The following is a 21,230-nucleotide window of genomic DNA, read 5'->3' as shown; positions in this document are numbered from 1 at the left end:
CCAATTAGGGTTCTAAGCCCATGATAGTCTAATTGGAAGCTTATTGGTCCATTTGGATCCAATAAGGAAGTTCTAGTCCAAGGTGTACCTAAACAAGAACTTTTAGGGTCTCCAATTGTTTGATGACTACTTGTAGTACTTGTATAATGTATTTGATTGAAGTTTTTGATTCACATTAACTTGAATGTTTAGATTACATGACACAAAATTTCCAGTTGTGACAGTTGAGTCAACTCAGAGCGTTGACTTTGACTTTGACTTGGACCAAAGTTGACCCTTAAGGGGTTATGAGTATGAAAGAGGTACTTAAGGAAATCTTTTATGTGTAGAGGATTGAGTTGGGTTGATATTCTGAGCCGGGGACTGTTCGGATACTTCCAGTTTTCGAGGTGAGTTACCATCCTGGTATAGGTGTGTCGAAGGCATCTATGTCAGCCCACTAGTAGTTGATTATAGTAGAGATGATTGTGTTTATGATAATTGTTTGGTATGCCATTATCTATTGAGATTTATGTGCTTGTTTGCTATGTTATTACGGGGTAGTGGTAGAGATGAAGTAAACCCCATAACCGATCGAAAGAGATCGAATGGGTAGGCCAGCACCCAGATATGCTAGGCAGTATGTGATTTATGTACTTATATGCTAGGATATTATGTGGTAGTGGTAGGGGTGATATAGACCTCGTAATCGGTTGAAAGAGACCGCAAGGGTAGGCCAAGACCCATATATGTTAAGCAGTAACCAGTTAAAAGATACTGAAGGGGTAGGCCAGCACCCAGATATTCTAGGCGGTATCCGGTTGAAAGAGACCGAATGGGTAGGCCGGCACCCATATATGCTCGGTAGTATCCGATTGAAAGAGACCGAAGGGGTAGGCCAGCACCCGGATATGTTAGGCAGTATGTTAATTGTATGGTATGTGGTATGATGGGAGAACTCACTAAGCTTCGTGCTTACGGTTTTGAGTTTTAGTTTCAGGTACTTCTACTTCGAAAGGAAAGGAGCCGGCATGATCGCATCGCATCACACTATGATTTTCCACACATGAGATCTTTTGGAGTTGTACTTTGATGTTGTTTTCTTATGGCATGTTTTCGTTATTCATATATTTGTTATTGAGATATTGGTTTTGATTATGACTACTAGTTTTTATAATTATGTAATTATAAAAAATCAATTTTTTGGTCATAAATTTGGGATATTACACTTTGAGAGATTGTTAATCAAATGGTCTTAATCAAAATATCAAGAGGTTAGTGTTCTTACCTTTCTTTAGTTTAATTTCAAAGTAGGTTGTTATAGTAAAACTTAGATCCTAGGGTGCATGTGCACATATGGCTTGTCTTCTTATTTTTTTGTGCTTATCTAATGTGTATTGATGTATTAAAACCCCTACAAATCTACAAAAAGATCGTGCCGAGAACCCTAAACTGGTCGTGTCACGAGCCGCAAACCAGTCGTGTCGTGCAAGTTGTCTGAACAACCTTCTCCTTAAGGACTTAATCCCTTTAGTATAGAGGTCTAATTTTCCGGATCTGAACCTTATAAAGGAATTATTGGATAAAGTTTCCAATTTTATCCATAACCAAGGCTTAATCACTCACAAACCAAAACCCTAAGTCTAAAAACTCAATAAAAGTGCCAAATCCAAGTGCATGGCTCAAAGAAAGCACATAAACACCTTTTTTTTTTATCCAACATCAAAGTTCTAGAAGCATCTAAGTATCATCATTAAGCTCTGGATTTCCTTAAACTCTAATATCACTAAGATTATGGGACCAAAAATACTATAAGCCACCAATAACCTAGACCTAGCATGTAAAAACCATTAACGTTGGATTTTGGAGATTTACAAAGCTATGAGAGGCAAAAAGAAGGTAGAAAACTTCAGTAGCTTGCTTCCTTCAACACTAAAATGTACTCTTCTTCTTCAAAATGACAGAAAGGAAGCAATAAGAAAATAAAGCACCAAAAGAGGCTAGGGTTTGGGTTAGAAAATATTTTCTGGAGTTCGAGGGTGAAAATGACAAAACCTATGAAATTATGTCCTTAAATAGGCCCAAATCCCAAGGCCTTTAGGGTTTGGCCTATCTATCTTATAGGTCTGCGATCTTCATTAAGGGTAGCCTTGCTACTTTATCGCGTCACGCCCCTCAAGTAGTCGCAACACTACCTATAGAAAATCCTAAAAACATAAAATTTTCAAACTTAATTAATCAAAAAACATACTGGAAACATGGGTGTTACACCAAAATTTATGGATTTTACTAGGCATGCTTTAGATCGCTAGAATTGTCCAATATGATCTTGTTTTCTTTATGGATATATAATGTATTTGAAATTAAGTATATGGGCATTTCTATTCGAATTTGTCTATTTGGATGGTAGGGTCCCCCATAAGATCATAATGACCCCAAATGGACTTACATTAAGTCAAACTTATTATGAGGAAAAAGTTTTTTTGAAGTTAAGCTTTAGTGATTCTAATGTAGCTAAAACACCAGTTGATATAAATCATCACATGAGTAAATACAGATGTGAAGGAGTTACACAAGTAGAATATGCAAGAGTTATTGGTAGTTCGATGTACCTTCTAAATTATATTAGAACCATCGTAGTTTTTTCAATAAGCATATTAAGCAGATATATCATTATCAGAGTGATAAAAATTTGAAGAGTATTACAAGAGTATTGTGATAGAAACGTATAGCAATGCAAATTACATATCTCACATATAAAATTTCAAGTCAATCAGTGGTTTTCTATTTACATGTGGAGTTAGAGTTATATAATGTAAATCATCAAAACAAACGGTTATAACCAGATCCACCATGAAATTTAAGTTTATAGCATTTTGAATTCAAATAAATTACAACGCGTTTTTTTAATGAAGTATCATTTTTAAGGGTACCACATTTTTTTTAATGAATTTAAGTTTTTATTAGAAAAATAAGACATGAAAATTTCATTCTACTAATAAAAATGGTTTTAAATGTTTGTTATATATCAAATATTTTGAACTTTTGGCATGAAATTTTAAAAAAGAATATGATTGTTTAACTATCACACATTATTTTGAAATATGATTGTAACTCAACATGGTTATAATGCTCAATTTATTATGATTATGAATCATATTTTTATGCATTAAAGTTAAATAATTCAAAAATGTAATGATTCAAAATTTGTTATGAACAACATATTAATTTAATTAAATATATTATGATAAAAAATCTTTAATGATTCAAAATGATATGATCCAAAAAAAATATTATGACATAAAATAATAAAATAATATGATCCAAGAATATAATGATTCTCGTTCTCTTAAGAATCAAAAGGTTTATTATTGTCGAACTTCAAAATTTGAACCGACTAATACTTCAAAAAATAAAATTAAAAAAAATCTTTAAAAACTTTAAAGATTTACTAAAATCATTAAATATACTAATAATAAAAATATAATAAAAATATCATTCAAAAACGAGAAAAACACAACAATAATACAAAAATAAACATAAAAATCATAAATAATAATAATAAAAGCTAATTTCGAGTTTAACTACATTAAAAAAATGAAAGAAAAACGCACCAAGTAATGATATATGGACGTGTGTAAGTTGTAACATATGATCGTATTCTGGAGTTTATATTACGTTCCAAGGACGATAGTAGCATGCAATTACATCACGACCAAAGATTGTGTTTGATATTTGTGTCCTTGACGACATGGGTGATCGAGATTTGTTCTCGCAGTCTTCACTATTTTTTGAGTTCTCATGAGATCCGAACCGGTCTGTCTGAATTAATTTTTTTTTTAATCAAGTGATACATAAGGATGGATCGTGCTTGATTTTGAAACCACAAGGATCATGGTGTATCATCGACAACACTACTTTTAAGGTGCAAGTTTTTGAAATTATAGGGAACATTCAGGAAATTTGTCAGAATTAAATTTTTAATAATAAATAATTAACATTTTATGGTATAAAGAGTACATAATGTTAGATCACAATTTCATTAATAATTTAAAGACAAAATTACAAAAATGGTCCTTGTGGTTTACCAAAAGTCACAAAGTCGGTCTTTGTTAATTTTTTTTAAGCAAATGGTCCTTGTGGTTTGCAAGACTTTCACAGATGACCCTTTTTACTAATACCGTTAGTGTTCAGCCGTTAAGGAAAGGACATTTTCGTCTTTTCAAGTATAAAGGGACTAAATTTGTGATATATGGTAAACCACAGAGATCATTTTTGAAATTTGTTTGAAAACAAATAATTATATGACTTAAGGATGGGAGGAGAGATCGAACATGAGACCTCCATCTATTAAATGACCAAAGCCTTAACCAGTTGGGCTATATGTATATTTGGTTTATACGTTCCAATTACTAATTTATATAATAAGTAGAATGTTAAAACATAAGCAATAAATAAATTACAAAACACATTTTTTTACGTATTTTTTTTAAATAGAAGAAAATGTATTTTCGTATTATAAAAAAAATTACGAACAATTTGTATGCATTTTTATGTATTTATTTTACATAAAAATATATTTTTTATCTTTAAAAAATACGATTTTGTATAAAAAATACGTTTTCGTAAAATATATATATTTTGTATATCTTTAAAAAATACGTTCACATAAAATATTTTTTTATGTCTTTAAAAAATACGTCTTTGTATAATAAATACATTTTTTATGTGTTTGAAATAATAATATTAATTAACACCGGTTTTAAAGCCATCGATCCAAAAGAATTTATACATTTTTTTATGTCATGAGTAGTGTTATACGAAAACGTATATTTTAAAGATATAAAAAATATTTTACGAAGGATAAAAAAAATGTATTTCGTAAAATAATAATAATAATTAACACCGGTTTTAGAACTATCGATCCAAAAGAATTTATACATTTTTTTATGTCATGAGTAGTGTTATTTATTATTATTTCAAAGACATAAAAAATATATTTTATGAAAACGTATTTTTAAAGACATATATATATATATATATATATATATATATATATATATATATATATATATATATATATATATATATATGGGAAAAGTGAATATACCCTTAAGGGTATATAAGATTAGGTACCCAAACACACTATAATACGTCGTTTTGTTTAATATATTTATTATAATGTGTAAACTTCAACTTAACTTGTTTAACTTTCAAGATTTTTGAAATTTCACTAATATCTTTCTCTTATATCATATCTTTTTGCCGAACACTTATTAGACTATATATATTGTAGTTGAAAATAAAAATTACGTAAGAGGAAGATTTATGTGTAATTTATAATAATCTTGGAAGTAAATCAAGTTTGAAGTTAAATTATCAGAACATTGAACAATTAGAATGTATTATATGATACAAAACGACGTAATATGGTGAGTTTGGATACCTAAGCTTATATACCCTTAAGGGTATATTCACTTTTCATATATATATATATATATATATATATATATATATATATATATATATATATATATATATATATATATATATATATATATATATATATATATATATTACGAAAAAAAAAACTGTATTTTTTAAAGACAAAAAATACATTTTTATGTAAAATAAATACATAAAAATGCATAAAAAATTGTTTGTAATTTTTTTATAATACGGAAATACATTTTGTTTTATTAAAAAAAATACATAAAAAATGTGTTTTGTAATTTATTTATTCTTATGTTTTAACCTTCTACTTATTATATAAATTAGTTTTTGTATGTATAAACCAAATATACATGCAGCCGAATTGGTTAAGGCTTTGGCCATTTAATAGTGTTCTATTTATTTTCACAAAATTAGGTCATTTATACATAAAAAGACGAAAATGCCCTTACCCTAACGGCTGAATACTAACAGAGTTAGTAAAAAGGGCCATTTGTGTAAGTTTTGCAAACCACAAAGACCATTTGCATCAAAAAAAATTAGCAGAGACTGACTTTGTGACTTTTGATAAACCACAGGGACCATTTTTGTAATTTTGTCTAATTTAAAGTTTAAATTCAAACATTTATTACATATATCAAAGTATTCACACAAGATACAAAACAAGTAAAAGATAATATTACATCTTTAAGATCATAGACAATTGACCACCAATCCAAAATAATCACACAATTACAATTTCCTATTAAAAAAATTTAAGTACAATGCTATAATAGAGAAAAACGAAAGTAAGTTGCTATAATAAACAAATAAACAAAAATACACGATTATTTCTTGCATTTAACCCTTTAAAAAGCAACGTATCAAGTTTTAATGACTAATTTCACGGATCACACACTCATACCCTACAATCACAAAGATGCAACATCCGAATCCGACTCAAGCTTCCACCAAGCACGACTTTCATCCACTTTACCTCCATCATCTTCCCCACCAACTAAATCACTCCCATCCGAATCATACAATTTCCTCTCTCTTTCATGATTATATCTCCACTCCAACCTTTTCAAAATATCACCATCTTTCCACTTCCCCACAACCGAAACCCCTTCCTTCTTTGCCTTTCCCATAATTATCTCCTCCCACGAAAAACACGCATCAGAAACCCTCTTAAGAACCCCACCTTTACAATCACCAACAACCACCGTTTTCAAACATCTCAATCTCGCCTCCTTCAAAACCTCCACAAAGTCTGAATCATCTGACACAAGCACCAAACACTCCATCTGTCTCCTATCCATCATATCCACCATGTGATCCCTCAACGCCACGTCAGCAGCCTGTGGTTTATTCGAAACAGTTCTAACCCAATACCCGGCACGCTTTAACTCGTCTCCCAATCCATACCCAACTTTTGGAGTCAAAATATCTCTTGCAGCGTTACTATACTTTTCCATTTTCATCGAATACTTTCCCACTAGTTTGACCCTTTGACTTCCTTTACTTGATTCGATTTGACTCACACGTTTTGCATGTTCGCGTTCGTGGATTTGTTTAAAATGGTTTATAAGTTTTTCGTAAGTGTAAAACTTTCTCCCACAAACACGACATATGTATGGATCGATAGGTTTTGTAATGCCTTTGTTTTCTAGTTGATTTAATGTTTTTCTATCTTTTCTATGTAGTTTAACTTTAGGGGGGATGTAATCGAAAGATCTTTGATTAGCATAAGCTATCTTGTATCGAACAATTCCTAATGATTCAGCTGCCTTTTTTAGCCTAATGGCAGCATCGAATGGGGATACTGATTTTGGAGGCTTGTTGTCCAAGTCCCAGAAAACAGCTACAATGTTTCGACCAATGCCTTGAGTTGAAGGAAACGGGTTTGGGATTTTATGGGTTTGATCTGTGTTGAAATGATAATGTCTAAATGTTCTTAACATTGAAGGATCTATTCGTGTATTCCTAGTATAGATTTTGGGTAAAACGATCATTGTCAACCTACAAAACATAATACTTTCAGTTAGTCATAGACTCTACAGGCTAAGTGTGCTTTCATTTTGAAAAAAAAAAAAAAAAAAATTGGTTCAGGCATTTTGTCGAACAACTAGCGTGCATGCCAGAAAAAGGTCATATTCTAACATTTTAATTGATAAGTGAAATCCGATTTTTAAGTAGAGAATTAAACAAACAAATCGTAGGGAAATTTAACAATATATTGATATCAATCATGATCATCTTTTTTTTTTCAAACTCCGAACCATAACAACACAAGCAAAAGACATGAAACTGAAATGATACTTAGAATACTGAAAAACATTGCATACCTGTATTTGTAATCACTCTACCCTCAAAAAATTAGAGACCAAAGCAAACGATAATCACTCCGTATTTGGAAGAGTGTTAGCAGCAATTTGTAATACGAATAGTTTATTGAAGAAGTTTGTTTCAAGAAAACGATCTGGATAATAGGGTCGGCGAACTAATGACGAGCAGATGTGCAACAATTAAAGTCTGAAGATATAAATCAAGTTCTTATTTATTATTATTATTATTTTTTTTTAAATTCTGTGTGCTAAATAAAAGTTTTATTTATAATATCTTATGGAATGAAATCTTGTTTGGCTGGGGAAGACATAAAGGTGGAGCAAACTAAGAAAAAAAGAAAGGGATAATGACTTGAGAGAGGCTAACATACTTTTGACTTTGATGACATTTGGTCATTGAACTTTATTTCGTGTTTTATTAACCATTTAACTTGTTGAATTGTACTAATGTTCCCTTTATGACCGGGTTTAGCCAGTTTTAAAGGGTTTATCGATCCTACGTGTACTTTTTATCTTACATGGCGAAAGAGGTGGCATGTAGGCCCCGATTTTTCGTCTCCTTCTCGTTAAACCTCACCCCGAAGTCTCATTTGGTCCTTAAACTCGACTAGGGCACAAAATTCTCTATCGATCATTCGTCTCCTTCAATCGTTTTGTAGAATGGCATCATCTCCAAATCCTACTGATCAGAACTTCATTGTAGTGGATTTCCACTACAATGGTCAGTTTGCACCCAATCCCTTAGTTTACTTTGATCCCGACAAAGCATTAGTGCGAGATGTTGACTTCAGTGGGTTTGGGTATGAGCAATTCATGGAATTCCTTCACAAGCTCACCAAATCGAGAAGCAAAGACATCTATTTCTGCCTTCCACAAGAGTCTTTAAGTCTTGGAATTCATACACTGGTGAACGAGGGTGATTATAAGGAATTTTTGGATTTGGCGTATGCTAATGATAAGAGAATGAATGTATATGTGGATCACCATAATAAACCTATCTTCGACTGGATTGAGGCTGAGGAAAGTGAAAGTGAAAATGAAGACTTAGATGAAGATGAGGATTCAGTTATACAAGATTCATGTTTTGTTGATCATGAAGAAGATGATGCTACCTATCCATTTCCAGCAAACAAAACTGCACATGATAGATTTTTAAACATCCTTTGTGAACCTACAAAGAGTGAAGATCAAGATGATGAATACGTGTCACCCCAGTACCCTGTGTATGATGAGAGAGAACCATGGGATCAGATGAAACCAATTATAGGTATGCGATTTTCTAACCCTACTGAGCTTAAACATATGTTAAGCAATTATGCAGTTGCTAGTGGGTATGATCTATGGTTTGAAAAAAATGACTCTGATAGATTGTTAGTGAAATGTTGCAAAAAGAATAAGTCACCATCTTGCCCTTTCAGACTATGGGCCTCCTAGATGAGTAAAGAAAAGACTTTTCAGATCAAATCTCTAGTGAATGAATATAATTGTTGTAAGGTGTTTAAGTTTAGGTCAATCGTAACTTATAGATGGATAGGGAAACATTTTATGAGTCAAATTATAGAGAACCCAAAAATGAGTGCAAGGAAGATGAATGCTAAAGTGTCAATGACATTCAACATAAATGTGAGTGTGGGGAAATGCAGAAATGCAAAGAAATTTGCATTACAAGAGATTAAAGGAAGTCTAATTAAACATTATGGGAGATTGTGATTATATGGTGAGGAAATTATCAGGTCAAATCATGGGTCTACTGTGAGGTTGGATGTAGACATCATGCCAGATTCCACAACTTTGTTTTCCAAGTTTTATGTGTGTTTCAAAGTTGTAAGGGATGGTTGGTTAGAAGGGTGTAGACCTGTAATTGGGCTTGATGGTTGCTTTTTAAAGGGTATAGTTAGAGGAGAAGTTCTTTCAGCTGTTGGGAGAGATGCAAACAACAACCTCTACCCTTTAGCATGGGCTGTGGTATGTGTTGAGAATAAAAAAACATGGAAGTGGTTCATAGATTTGCTTATGGATGACATTAATGGTGGTCTTGGTGCAGGCATTACCCTTCTTTCTGATGGACATAAGGTTAGTACTAGGTCCTTTTTATGCTTTTTCACTTATAATGATGTTGTGATTTGTAGGGGTTATTATAAGCAGTTAAGGAAAGATGTCCAGAAACTGAACATAGGCAATGTGCTAGACACATTGTGGCCAATTTTAATAAAAGGTTTACTGGTCAAGAATACATGAATTTATTTTGGAGGGCTGTAAGGGCTAGTACTGTGGAGAAGTTCAGAGGTGTAATGGAGAAGATCAAATCTATTGATACTCATGCTTATGATTACCTTATAGGCAGAGATCCTACTACCTGGTCTAAGGCATTCTTTTAAGAAGGAAGAGATTGTGATGCAGTGGAGAATGGGGTCGGTGAGAGTTTCAATTCCGCTATTAGGCATGCTAGAAGGAGACCTATAATCACTATGCTGGAGGAGATTAGGTTATTTGTGATGGAAAGGATATACACTAAAAGAGTTGAAGGAATGGAATGGGATTTGCTTATATGTCCAACTATTAGGAAGCGTATAGAAGATTTGAAGGTTAAATAGAGGTAAGTTTTTTACTTAATATGCTTATGTTAATTATATGTGTTATTGATTTATATTTTTTGCTTTAAACAGATTGTGGGGAGTTACTCCTTGTGGTTATCAAAAGTATGAGGTTAGATTCACTGATGTTGCATATGGAGTGGATCTAATTGCAAAGAAGTGTGCCTGTAGAATATGGCAACTTACAAGGATACCATGCTTACATGGAGTGGCAGCAATCTCTTACTTAAATCATGATGCAGAGACATATGTGTCCCAATCATACACTACTGAGGCTTACCTAAAATGCTACAAATATAGCATTAATCCTCTCAATAGTAGTGATATGTGGCCAGATGTTCCATACCATAAGCCTTTGCCTCCCAAAAGAAGAAGATTACCTAGTAGGCCATCAGTTAAAAGGAAGAGGGATGCAATTGAACGAGAGTTGACTGGACCAAGTAGACAAACTGTCTCAAGAAGGGGAAGCCTAATAAAGTGTGGTATTTGTAAGGAACTAGGTCACAACAAGAAAAAGTGTCCATCTAACCATCAAAGCAATACATCAGGTGAATATTTTTAAAAACATTACATCATTTGAACAAATAATTGACATTTTAATTTTTGTTTGCAGTACCAAGTTCATCCAGGGACAGTGGAGCAAACCCAAGTTTATCCAGGGGCAATGAAGGACCACCACCTACAGCCTAACCACCTCCACCACCACCACCTGCAGCCCAACCACCTCCACCACCACCACCTATAGCCCAACAACCTCCTCCACCACCACCTGTAGTCTAACCACCTCCACCACCACCACCTACAGCCCAACCACCTCCTCCACCACCACCTGCAGTCCCCATGCCAAGAAGAAGGGTCCCAGTTAATAGAAGTGGAAGGAGGAAATATTCTAAACGGATCATCAAACAAGCATTAAGGAGGCAGATAACTGAGGTTGGGAGCAATGCAGATAACCCTTCAGTTATTGATTAATTTGGTGGGTATGTAGTGGGTAGGTAGGAATATCTTTTGTAAGGCAGTTGTGATGTAAAGACAAAGTAGTAGTTTTTTTATTATGCTTTTCTCTTGTACTATCAAGTAGGTGTATGGGCACATGGTGACCCTTCTTTTGTCTATGCAGGAATCTTTTGTGTTATCTAGAAACTACTTTTGTGTATGCAGACAAAAACGTATTTAATTTCGAATATTAATGGAGTATTTCAATGAATCCAACCACCACATTCACTTACTTCTTTATTATATGTATGCTACTTTGTGATTCCATTCCAGTCAAAACTAATTCTTTGGAGGGTTGTAAGGGCTACTAATTCAGCTTTCATTCCCTCCACAACTTCCATTAGAGGCATCTGTACAAGCTCTACATCCAACCATTTCCAATATTTGCATTTACCCTTCCACAAAAAAATTTCAAAAGGAGATTTCAAATCTGGAATAAATGAATCAAAAAAGAGGGAAAATTCAAGTGAAATTGCTTACCTCATTGCACACCATGAAATGCCTCCCTGGATTCTTTGGTGTTGTTGATGTTAGAATACGTGCAGGGAACCCATAACCACAAGTTTCTGGATCATTCACTGTGGATTTCTTGCTTGATCGATTGAGGGAGGATGAGAAGCTGTAGGAGGAAGCCATCGGGTATTAGGGAAACGGGGTATTAGGACACAATAAAGGAACAACAAACGCCCCTCCTTTAATAACAAGAACCCTACATGCCACGTAGGATCAAACTGACACGTAGGATCAATAAATCCATTGAAACCAGCAAAAAACAATCGAAAGGGAAACATTAGCACAATTCAACAAGTTAAAGGGTTAATAGAGCACGAAAAAAAGTTCAATGACCAAATGTGACCAAAGGCAAAAATATGTTACTCTCTCAAGTCATTATCCCAAAAAAAAATATTCTTGAGTCGTATGTCTTTGACGTATGACACTAGTAATGAGGTAGTTGTTTCATTAAAAAAAATCACATTAACACTCTATGGTTTTATTTATCAATTTTGTTGGTTGTCGATAAAAGGGAAGTGTATAGTATAGGTTTTGGTATAATATTATCCTTAGTGTTTGAATTTACTACAAATACCTTGTTTGTCACATGCAATAGTGGTCTTAATAAGCTTACTAGCTGTAGTCTTTTATGGAAAAAAAATGTTGAAATTTTAATAAAGAGGGAAATTGAAACTTAGACCAAAAAATTTAAACTATCTCCAAATTTTGGTTTCACTTTTAACATTATTACGGTAACACAGTTCTAGTTATATGTTTTTTTTTCTTTTATTGATACTAACTTTTACTTTTAGATACATATATAAATTAAAACGTAATTATAAAATTTTTTTAGCTACGTGTTTTTTTATATGTCATAAAAATATACTTACAGTCACATATTGTTATTCTTTTATATTTATAATTATTAATTTTAGACATACATATTAAACTAAACTTTTATAATTAAACACTTATAGCGACATGCTTTTTTAAAATGTTATAATAGAGTACTTACAATTAACATGATGCAGTGATTATTGGCTAGTATTTGTCATATTTTTTATGTAAAAGAGTGACAAAATGTGTGAAAATAGTTTGCAATGGTGACGGTTTTTAAAGTGTTGGTGACATTGTGTGATAACTATTAGTTAACATGTGACTAAAACATTACTGAAATTTGATTAATGACCTTTAGTGATGCAAATAACCAAAACCGTTACAACTTTTAAAAAAAACCGTTATCATAGGTTATTTTTGTACTAGTGTTGTCTCATTAACTTGTAGGTAAATTTGTCTACATGTAAAATTTTGTTAAATGTGATGAAGTTTAGTAATAAATTATTTTTAATTTTTATGAAGGCTAATGTTATGTTTGGCTTACTAGTTGAAAAGCTAGTTATTAAATAAAAAGCTAGATGTTAGCTGAAAATCTAACTGTTAAATAAAAAACTAGTTGAATACTAAAAAACTAGCTGATAAAAAATAACATTTGGTAAAACTAACTAAAAAGTTTGCTAAAAGATATAAAATGACATAAGAGTAATCTTTATTGTAATGTTCGTAACTATATGAGCTGCTAGATTACCTTATAATTTGGTCATATGTTTAATTATAAGTTTGCACGGAGTTAAAAGATGAGTCTCAACCATATTATGGACCTAAGAAACAAGGCATCCATATAGGTGGTTTTAGCCTTTTTTAGGTCTGACGTAAATAAAATTTTCATTTATGTATTTTATCAAACACCTAATGTGCATTTTTCTACCAAATAAAGAGAGTTCCAATCAATCGATGTATGCAAATAGACGAAAACTGACTGGTGAGGCATGATATAGAGAACAAACGGGGTAGAGATTCCAATGTGAGACCAATGAAAAGAACATTTTAAGAAGAGAAGAAAACATTTACAAGGGAGAAACAGAAACAAAAGGCGGACGTTACTAACCTGAAAGGTGATGCTTTTCTTGGCTAGCGCCGTGGAATCCAAGGGAACAGAACCGGTGAAACGTATTGCAGCGGTCCGTGCAATTGCTTACAGTGGTGGCTTCCAAAGCAATCGAAGTGGACAGCTGGTAGGTGTATAGAAAGAAGCGGGAAATGGAAAGAGACCAGAGAGTACAGCGGCAAAGGGGGGTCAATCTAAAAAGAGACGGACGAAGGAAGGTCGATTACGTGGGTGGATCAAGTGGACATTATGTTCAGGCGAAGAAGACGGTGACTAAAGCGCAAGATATAAAAGAGTGTATGGAAAAGGCGCAAAGTAGCATAACCTCTTTATAAACAATAAATATGGGCGGGGATTTTATAACATTTTATTAAATTGCAAAAATATAATTTTGTCTATAATCGAAATTAAATATATCATTCATAATAATTTATTTAACTAATAATATATAATTCAACTTTGAAAAAATCCTGTCTCTCTAAAACACGTCTTCATTCCCTCTTTCTCTATCATGTCTCTTGTTCTTCACACGTCTCTGGATCTCCTGTGTTAAAAAAATGGGTTTAATGGTATTTGGAAATCTGAGAATCGTGATTATCACTTTCAAATCGAAGTATTTTGGTGGTACTTCCAAATCCTCAACTGGATAAGACTCAGAGAGACAATAATAGAAAGTGTTTGATGATATTTTTGTATGTACCAGAAATGAGACCAAAACCAATTTGAAGATATCTATCTGAAAACTGTCATATGACAGTTTTAAACTGTCAAAAAAACCATAATAACTGACATAAAAATGGATATTTGGATAAGGGTCAAACCAATGGTCAATTATCTGAAAAACCCAATTTTCTGATGCATTTTTAATATAGCTCGACCCCAGCTAGGGGCTCTTGTGACAACTCGAAATTTCAATTCCTATAAACGTCAATTTTATTCAATGGAAGTCAAACTTATCCAATAAAAGTCAAACTTCTCATTTTGATCTATCTTATTTAAAGTAGATTTAAAAATCTAAATTTGGTTTAAAAGCCTTTAAATAGAAGGGTTGCTAGAAACGAAAGTAAATTATAAGGAACCAGGAGCCAAGAACATGTCCGAGGACCGCAAACCCTCGCAGCCGCAAACGAGCCTTCGCAACCGTAAAAGTCCTTCGGTTTGCGGTTGTGATCCTCCTTTGGGCCGTGAACTCGCCTCGGTTTGTGGTCGTGAACCCTCCTTCGGACCACAAACTATCCCCTATATATTTGTTTGACTGCATTTATCCACACTTCTACTCCTTTGGCCGAAAACTCAAGCCCTTTTCTCTCAAAGTCTTCAACTGAAAACCCGGTTTTCTCTCATTTATCCACCGAAGATCATCCAATTTACCTTCAGATCTTGTTGTGGATCATCAAAAGTTCATCTTTTCTTCAATCAAGTGTTCTTCATTTCTGGGTTTACGGTCGTAAACCCTTGAATCTTCAGAGGCCGAAAACCTCTTACGGCCGTGAACACTGAAGGGTTGGCCGTGAACACCCAACAGCTTCTTGATTTCGGTTCTAACACCTCCTTTGTAAGTAATTCTTACATCCTAGGTTGTTTCCTTGATACCTTAGAGGTTCTATCCACTAATTCCATGCCAATATATTGTATAAATTGCTATTTAGGACTTGGTTTTGTGTCGGGAGCTATCTAGTGGAAACAATCATCCTATATTGAACTTTCAAACAAATTTACTCACATAAGGTGAGTTCATAACCCTACAATTAACCTTTTTAAATGTTTTAAATGCTTTTAGGGGGGATACAAGTTGAACACAATGTAATTGTGTTAATATTTACATGTGAAAAACAAAAGGATTTCTTATGCTTAAATGCTATCGAAATCATTTTAGAAAACTCTTTTAAACTATTTTAGAATTATGTTTATATCAAAATCATATTCATCTATATATTTATGTATAAGTATGCTTTAACGGACTTAGGACTATTGCTAAATACCGTAACTCCTGTTCCTTGTTTGGTTGTAGGTTGAGGGTAGGATCACTAGTCCGACTGTCGGCTAACTCATAGTTATACTTGTCGGCTAACTCATAGTTATACTTGCTGATGAATATATACATGAATATTAAACCCCATTCTCAAAGGAAATACTTAACTCAGTTGCACATACTAGACAATTGAGTATTTTTAGTAACAGTTCAATCAAATATACTGGTAACTATAATAGGTATGGTTTAGAGGATGAATACATGCTATTTTCTAGAACAAAGAAACACATATGAGTCAATACATATATACTATTACTATTCAATACAAAGTATACTATCCACTTACAAGAACAAGAAGGAACTTACATTCTATAACAAGAACAAGATAACTAAAATGTGAGATACTACTTCATGGCATAGCAATATTCTTGCTATGTCACGTTTTGTAACCAAATTCTCCTGGAGGGAGAGCGTAAGTTTGTGTATAGATCTATATGGGATTGACCATCCCACACCTTGCTGCTAGCTACAGTGGAACCTGCAGGTCTATGGGTGACAAATGTCATAGCATTTTCGACGTTTGAAGAACGTCATGTTTTATTCTAGTCAATCAAGTATGGTTACAACCTAATCACATTTTTAACCTTAATTAACCAGTTCGGTTTAAAGGTAGTGTCACACCCCCAAACCAAAACGACGGAATCGTTCAACGGCGGATGACTTCATCTAGTATCATAACAGTAGTATAAATAGTAAAGAAAGCAAACACAACCATCATAAATATAATTTAAAAGTTACATTGTTGCATGTGATACATTGTTTCAAAAATAAATTACAATATGATGATTTAATAAGTTTTGAAACTAATGTTTTAGCGTCCCTTCCCCAAAAGCTGGTGTTTACCTGTATTAATGAATCCCTGAGAAATACAAGTAGTTTTGAAAAAGTGTCAACAATTAAGTTTGTGAGTTCATAAGTGTTTTTGTATAAGAATTGTATGCCCTTTTGTATGAAACGACTGAGTTTGTTTCTAGAATATCCAATATTTTCCATAAATGTATGTTAGTATTAAAAGCTCCAAAAACTGGAATGCATAAGTATTTTCTATACCTAAAATAGTGTAAGTAGATTTATACATGTATATATAATGACTAAGGCGTTTGATGGCCCCGTAAATCAAAATGTTTTAATACTCCATGTGAGTTTTATAACCTTGCTATTGACCCAGACTGTCTATAACAACGTTCTTCCGGCGTTGAAGTGTTATGACGTTTGTCACCCCAGACTTGCCGATCTAATTGTAGCTAACAGTTTAGGTGCGGGATTATCAGTCTCGTATAGATCTATACACAAGTATCATGCTCTCCCTACAAGAGATTATGGTTTATAATATAGGACTTGAAATGCGTTCTTAAAAGTACGTTGAATTCGAATGTCTCACAAAAGTTAGTATCTATAGATTTACATATGAAAAGTCCATTTTTTTCATGTAAATGTAAGTATTTCCTCTTTATAGTGTTTATAGTATGTAAAATATCATGAATATCTTGCAAACTATACCTATTATAGTTTTTCAAAAGTGTGTTCCATTAGAATGAAAAACCTTGGTGTATTACCAACTTTGCATGTAAAGTATAACAGTTGTAATAACGTTATTTTACTTATTTAACATTTATACACAAAATGTAGATGAAGCATTAGAAACTGTATGTAAAGATTTGCATTTTAACATAAGTTTTTCTTGCGTTTCACTTGCATCTTTCCCCCTAAAATATAGTAAAGATTTGAAAGTATAGGGGTATGAATTCACTTGGTAGAAGTGACGATTTGATGAAAACGATGTTTTGCTTGGGCAGCACTTCGACAGGAAAGAAGTCAATTTCTCAGAAATCTCGAGGCTTCGAACTTTCGTCAGAGTTTGGATATGAAACTGGGATGTCGGGGTAGTCTCGAGAGGGTAGAAGTATCAAATTTGGGAGAGAATGTGGTAAATTAGCAATCAAAAGTGGAGCCCTCGCATCCTTTTTATAGTGCTGGAAGAGGTCTCGAACGTGGGGAGTTCCCTAGAGGACCGTGGTGCTTTCCTTCGTGCTTCATGGCTTACAAACTTTGGACTTGATGGACGATGGGACTGGCTCTGAGTTTGTGAAGGCGGGGCGTTCCTTAGGAACGCAGGGCGTTCCCTTCCGACCAGCCTCGTAGTTTGTGCCTCGATCTTTGAAATTCCGTAACTTTCGCGTACGAGCTCCATTTTTGACGTTCTTTATATCCACGCATAGGTGATAATATACTCTACAACTCTCGTTTAGACTTCGTTGGCAAGTTTGACTTTATTTTTAATATTATATTTTTAACAGGCCGGGATAGGAAAAGTCCATTAAAAATTCATAACTTCTTCGTGCAACGTCCGTTTTCATCTGTCTTTTTACCGTTGTACTACTATTGTCGATATCTTCAATTCTCGTTTAGGTTGCATCAGCTAAAAATCACTCGATCTTTATTTCAAGTTTTTTGCTGTCAATTGTTATTCTGAAACTTAGAAAAATCATAACTTCCTCATACGAAGTCAGATTTGGATGTTCTTTTTATGCACATTCACGGTTTGACATAATCTACGAATTTTGTTTAGATACCTAAGGCTAAAAAGTATTTTACTGAAATTTCGCATTTTTACACTTAACAACGTTTTACCGGTTATGCCGCGGATCTTTGATTGGTCATAACTTGTTCGTTATAACTCGGATTTGAGTGTTCTTTATATTTATGAAAACCCTGACACGATATCTATCATTTTATTGAACCCAATTGAGACTTTTGAACATTTCATTTTTTACGCTATTTTTATTAAATCCAAAAGTAGATTACAATACTTGACTTTTAGGTCATTACATTGACTTGAAATATCGGGTTGTCACATCATCCCCTTGTTAAAGAGAATTTCGTCCCGAAATTTATTTTAAGATAAGTATTTGTGGACTAGGGAAAAGATGCAGGTATTTTTGTTTCATCTGATCTTCGCGCTCCCAGGTGTATTCAGGCCCTCGCTTGGCATTCCAGCGGACCTTCACAATGGGTATGCGACTTTGTTTTGTTCTTTTAATTTCCATATCCATGATTTCTACTAGCTCTTCTACGAAGTGGAGACTCTCGTTGATTTCGATTTCGTCCAGAGAGACAACGAGGGTCTCATCAGACAAGCACTTCTTTAAGTTTGACACATGAAAGGTAGGATGTACGTTATTGAGTTCCTGCGGTAATTGAAGCTTGTAAGCTACCGGGCCCATCCTGGCAAGGATCTCGAATGGTCCGATATACCTTGGATTTAGTTTCCCATGTTTTCCAAAACATATTAATCCCTTTCAGCTTGAGACCTTCCATAGCACCCGGTCTCCAACCTAAAATTCCAAGGGCTTCCGTCTTTTGTCCGCATAACTCTTTTGTCTGTCTCTTGAAGCTTTCAGTCGTTCCCGGATTTGGACAATCTTCTCGGTCGTTTATCTTATGATTTCCGAGCCTGTAAGAGTGCTGTCAGGTATTTTTCCACTAGCTAGTTATGTGTCACCCACTTCAGCCCAGCACAGAGGTGATCTGCACTTGCAGCCATAGAGGGCTTCGAATGGAGCGACTTTGATGCTAGTGTGATAGCTACTATTGTACGAGAACTCGACCAGTGGTAAATGGGTATCCCATGCCTTACCAAAATCAATCTCACAAGCTCTTAGCATATCTTCCAAGGTTTGAATGGTCCTCTCACTCTGACCGTCGGTTTGTGGGTGGTAAGCGGTACTCATGTCTAGTCTCGTTCCTAGAGATTTTTGTAGCGATTGCCAGAACCGTGAGGTCAATCTACTATCTCTGTCTGAGATAATGGATATCGGTACACCATGCAGTCGCACAATCTCCCTGATGTATGTTCTAGTTAGTTTCTCCAGCTTGTCCGTTTCCTTTATTGGTAGGAAGTGCATGGATTTGGTTAGTCTGTCTACGATCACCCAGGTGGTGTCAAGTCCACCTGCTGTCTTGGGTAACTTGGTTATAAAATCCATGTTTATCCGCTCCCACTTCCACTCGGGTATTTCAGGCTGTTGTAGCAATCTCGAGGGCTTTTGGTACTCTACCTTGACTTTGGCGCAAGTCAAACACTTGCCTACATAGGTAGCAATTTCGTCTTTCATGTTCGGCCACTAATACAGTTTCTTGAGATCCAGATACATCTTGTCTGAACCAGGATGCATGGAGTATCGATTCTTATGAGCTTCATCCATGACAACGTCTCTAAATCCACCAAGCTTCGGTGTCCAGATCCGATTCATGAGGTAATGAACTCCATCATCCTTGACTTCAAGGTTCTTATCTATTCCTCTTAAGGCTTCACCAGCCACATTCTCTGTTTTCAAGGCTTCCATTTGAGCTTCCTTGATTTGTGTGGACAGGTGTGAATGGATCATCATGGTTAAGGATTTCACTCGGCGGCCCGAGTACTCCTTTCGGCTGAGAGCATCATCTACTACATTAGCTTTTCTGGGATGATAACGAATTTCTCATTCGTAATCGTTTAGTAGTTCTACCCATCGTCTTTGCCTCATGTTGAGTTCCTTTTGGTTGAGGATGTGCAGAAGGCTCTTATGATTAGTGAAGATTGTGAATTTTGTGCCGTAGAGATAGTGTCTCCAAATCTTTAGAGTGAAAATGACTGCTCCCAGTTCGAGATTGCGTGTAATGTAGTTAGCCTCGTGCGCCTTGAGCTGTCTCGAGGCGTATATGATGACCTTTCCTCGTTGCATTAGAACACATCCAAGACCTTGGTTTGACGCGTCGCAGTAGACCACAAAGTCTTCTGTTCCTTCTGCAAAGATAATATAGGTGCGCTGCATGGGGCTTGTTTCAGTGTTTGGAACACAGCTTCTTGTCTTTCTTCCCAACTGAAGGTTACACCCTTCTGAGTCAGGGTGGTAAGTGGTTTAGCAATCTTCGAGAAATTTTATATGAATCTTTGGTAATAGCCAATAAGACCCAAGAATTGTCGGATTTCTGTTTGAGTTCTTGGAGCTGACCAGTTCTCGATTGCCTTGATTTTGGAAGGGTCCACCTGTATCCCTTCTTTGCTTACCACGTGACCTAGTAAATTTACTTTCCGAATCCAAAATTCGCACTTTGAGAATTTTGCATATAGCTTCTCTTTCCTTAGTGTTTCCAAGACCTGCCGGAGGTGCTGACTATGTTCTTCCTCACTTCGGGAGTAGATTAGTATATCATCTATGAACACGATCACAAATTTGTCCAGGAAATAACGACATACTCGGTTCATTAAGTCCATGAACACCGCCGGTGCATTTGTTAATCCAAAAGGGCATCACTACAAACTCGTAGTGACCATAATGAGTTCGAATGCTGTCTTGGGAACATCTCCTTCCAGGACTCGCAGCTGGTGATACCCGGATCTTAAATCGATATTTGAGAAGTAGCTTGCTCCT

At 34.5% G+C, this 21,230-nt stretch overlaps 1 protein-coding gene across 2 annotated transcripts; it reads right to left on the bottom strand.

The window, feature by feature from the left end:
- Positions 1-6,133: 6,133 nt before the first annotated feature.
- On the bottom strand, positions 6,134-14,080 carry LOC111880470 (uncharacterized). Of its 2 annotated transcripts, XM_023876904.3 has the most exons (4): positions 13,785-14,080; positions 11,828-11,966; positions 11,581-11,742; positions 6,134-7,431 (listed from the first exon to the last, which is right to left on the bottom strand). In XM_023876904.3, the coding sequence occupies exons 3-4, from the start codon at positions 11,613-11,615 to the stop codon at positions 6,342-6,344; spliced, it is 1,125 nt and encodes a 374-aa protein (XP_023732672.1). In that variant the 5' UTR covers positions 11,616-11,742; positions 11,828-11,966; positions 13,785-14,080; the 3' UTR covers positions 6,134-6,341. The 2 variants fall into 2 exon arrangements, with proteins under 2 accessions (XP_023732672.1, XP_023732673.1); XM_023876905.3 differs by lacking the exons at positions 11,581-11,742; positions 11,828-11,966; positions 13,785-14,080 and adding an exon at positions 7,758-8,529.
- Between the last annotated feature and the right edge of the window lie 7,150 nt (positions 14,081-21,230).

The sequence above is a fragment of the Lactuca sativa genome, chromosome 6, assembly GCF_002870075.4.
Source record: "Lactuca sativa cultivar Salinas chromosome 6, Lsat_Salinas_v11, whole genome shotgun sequence".
Classification (NCBI taxonomy): Eukaryota; Viridiplantae; Streptophyta; class Magnoliopsida; order Asterales; family Asteraceae; genus Lactuca; species Lactuca sativa.
This window is presented reverse-complemented; position numbering and strand designations above follow the sequence as displayed.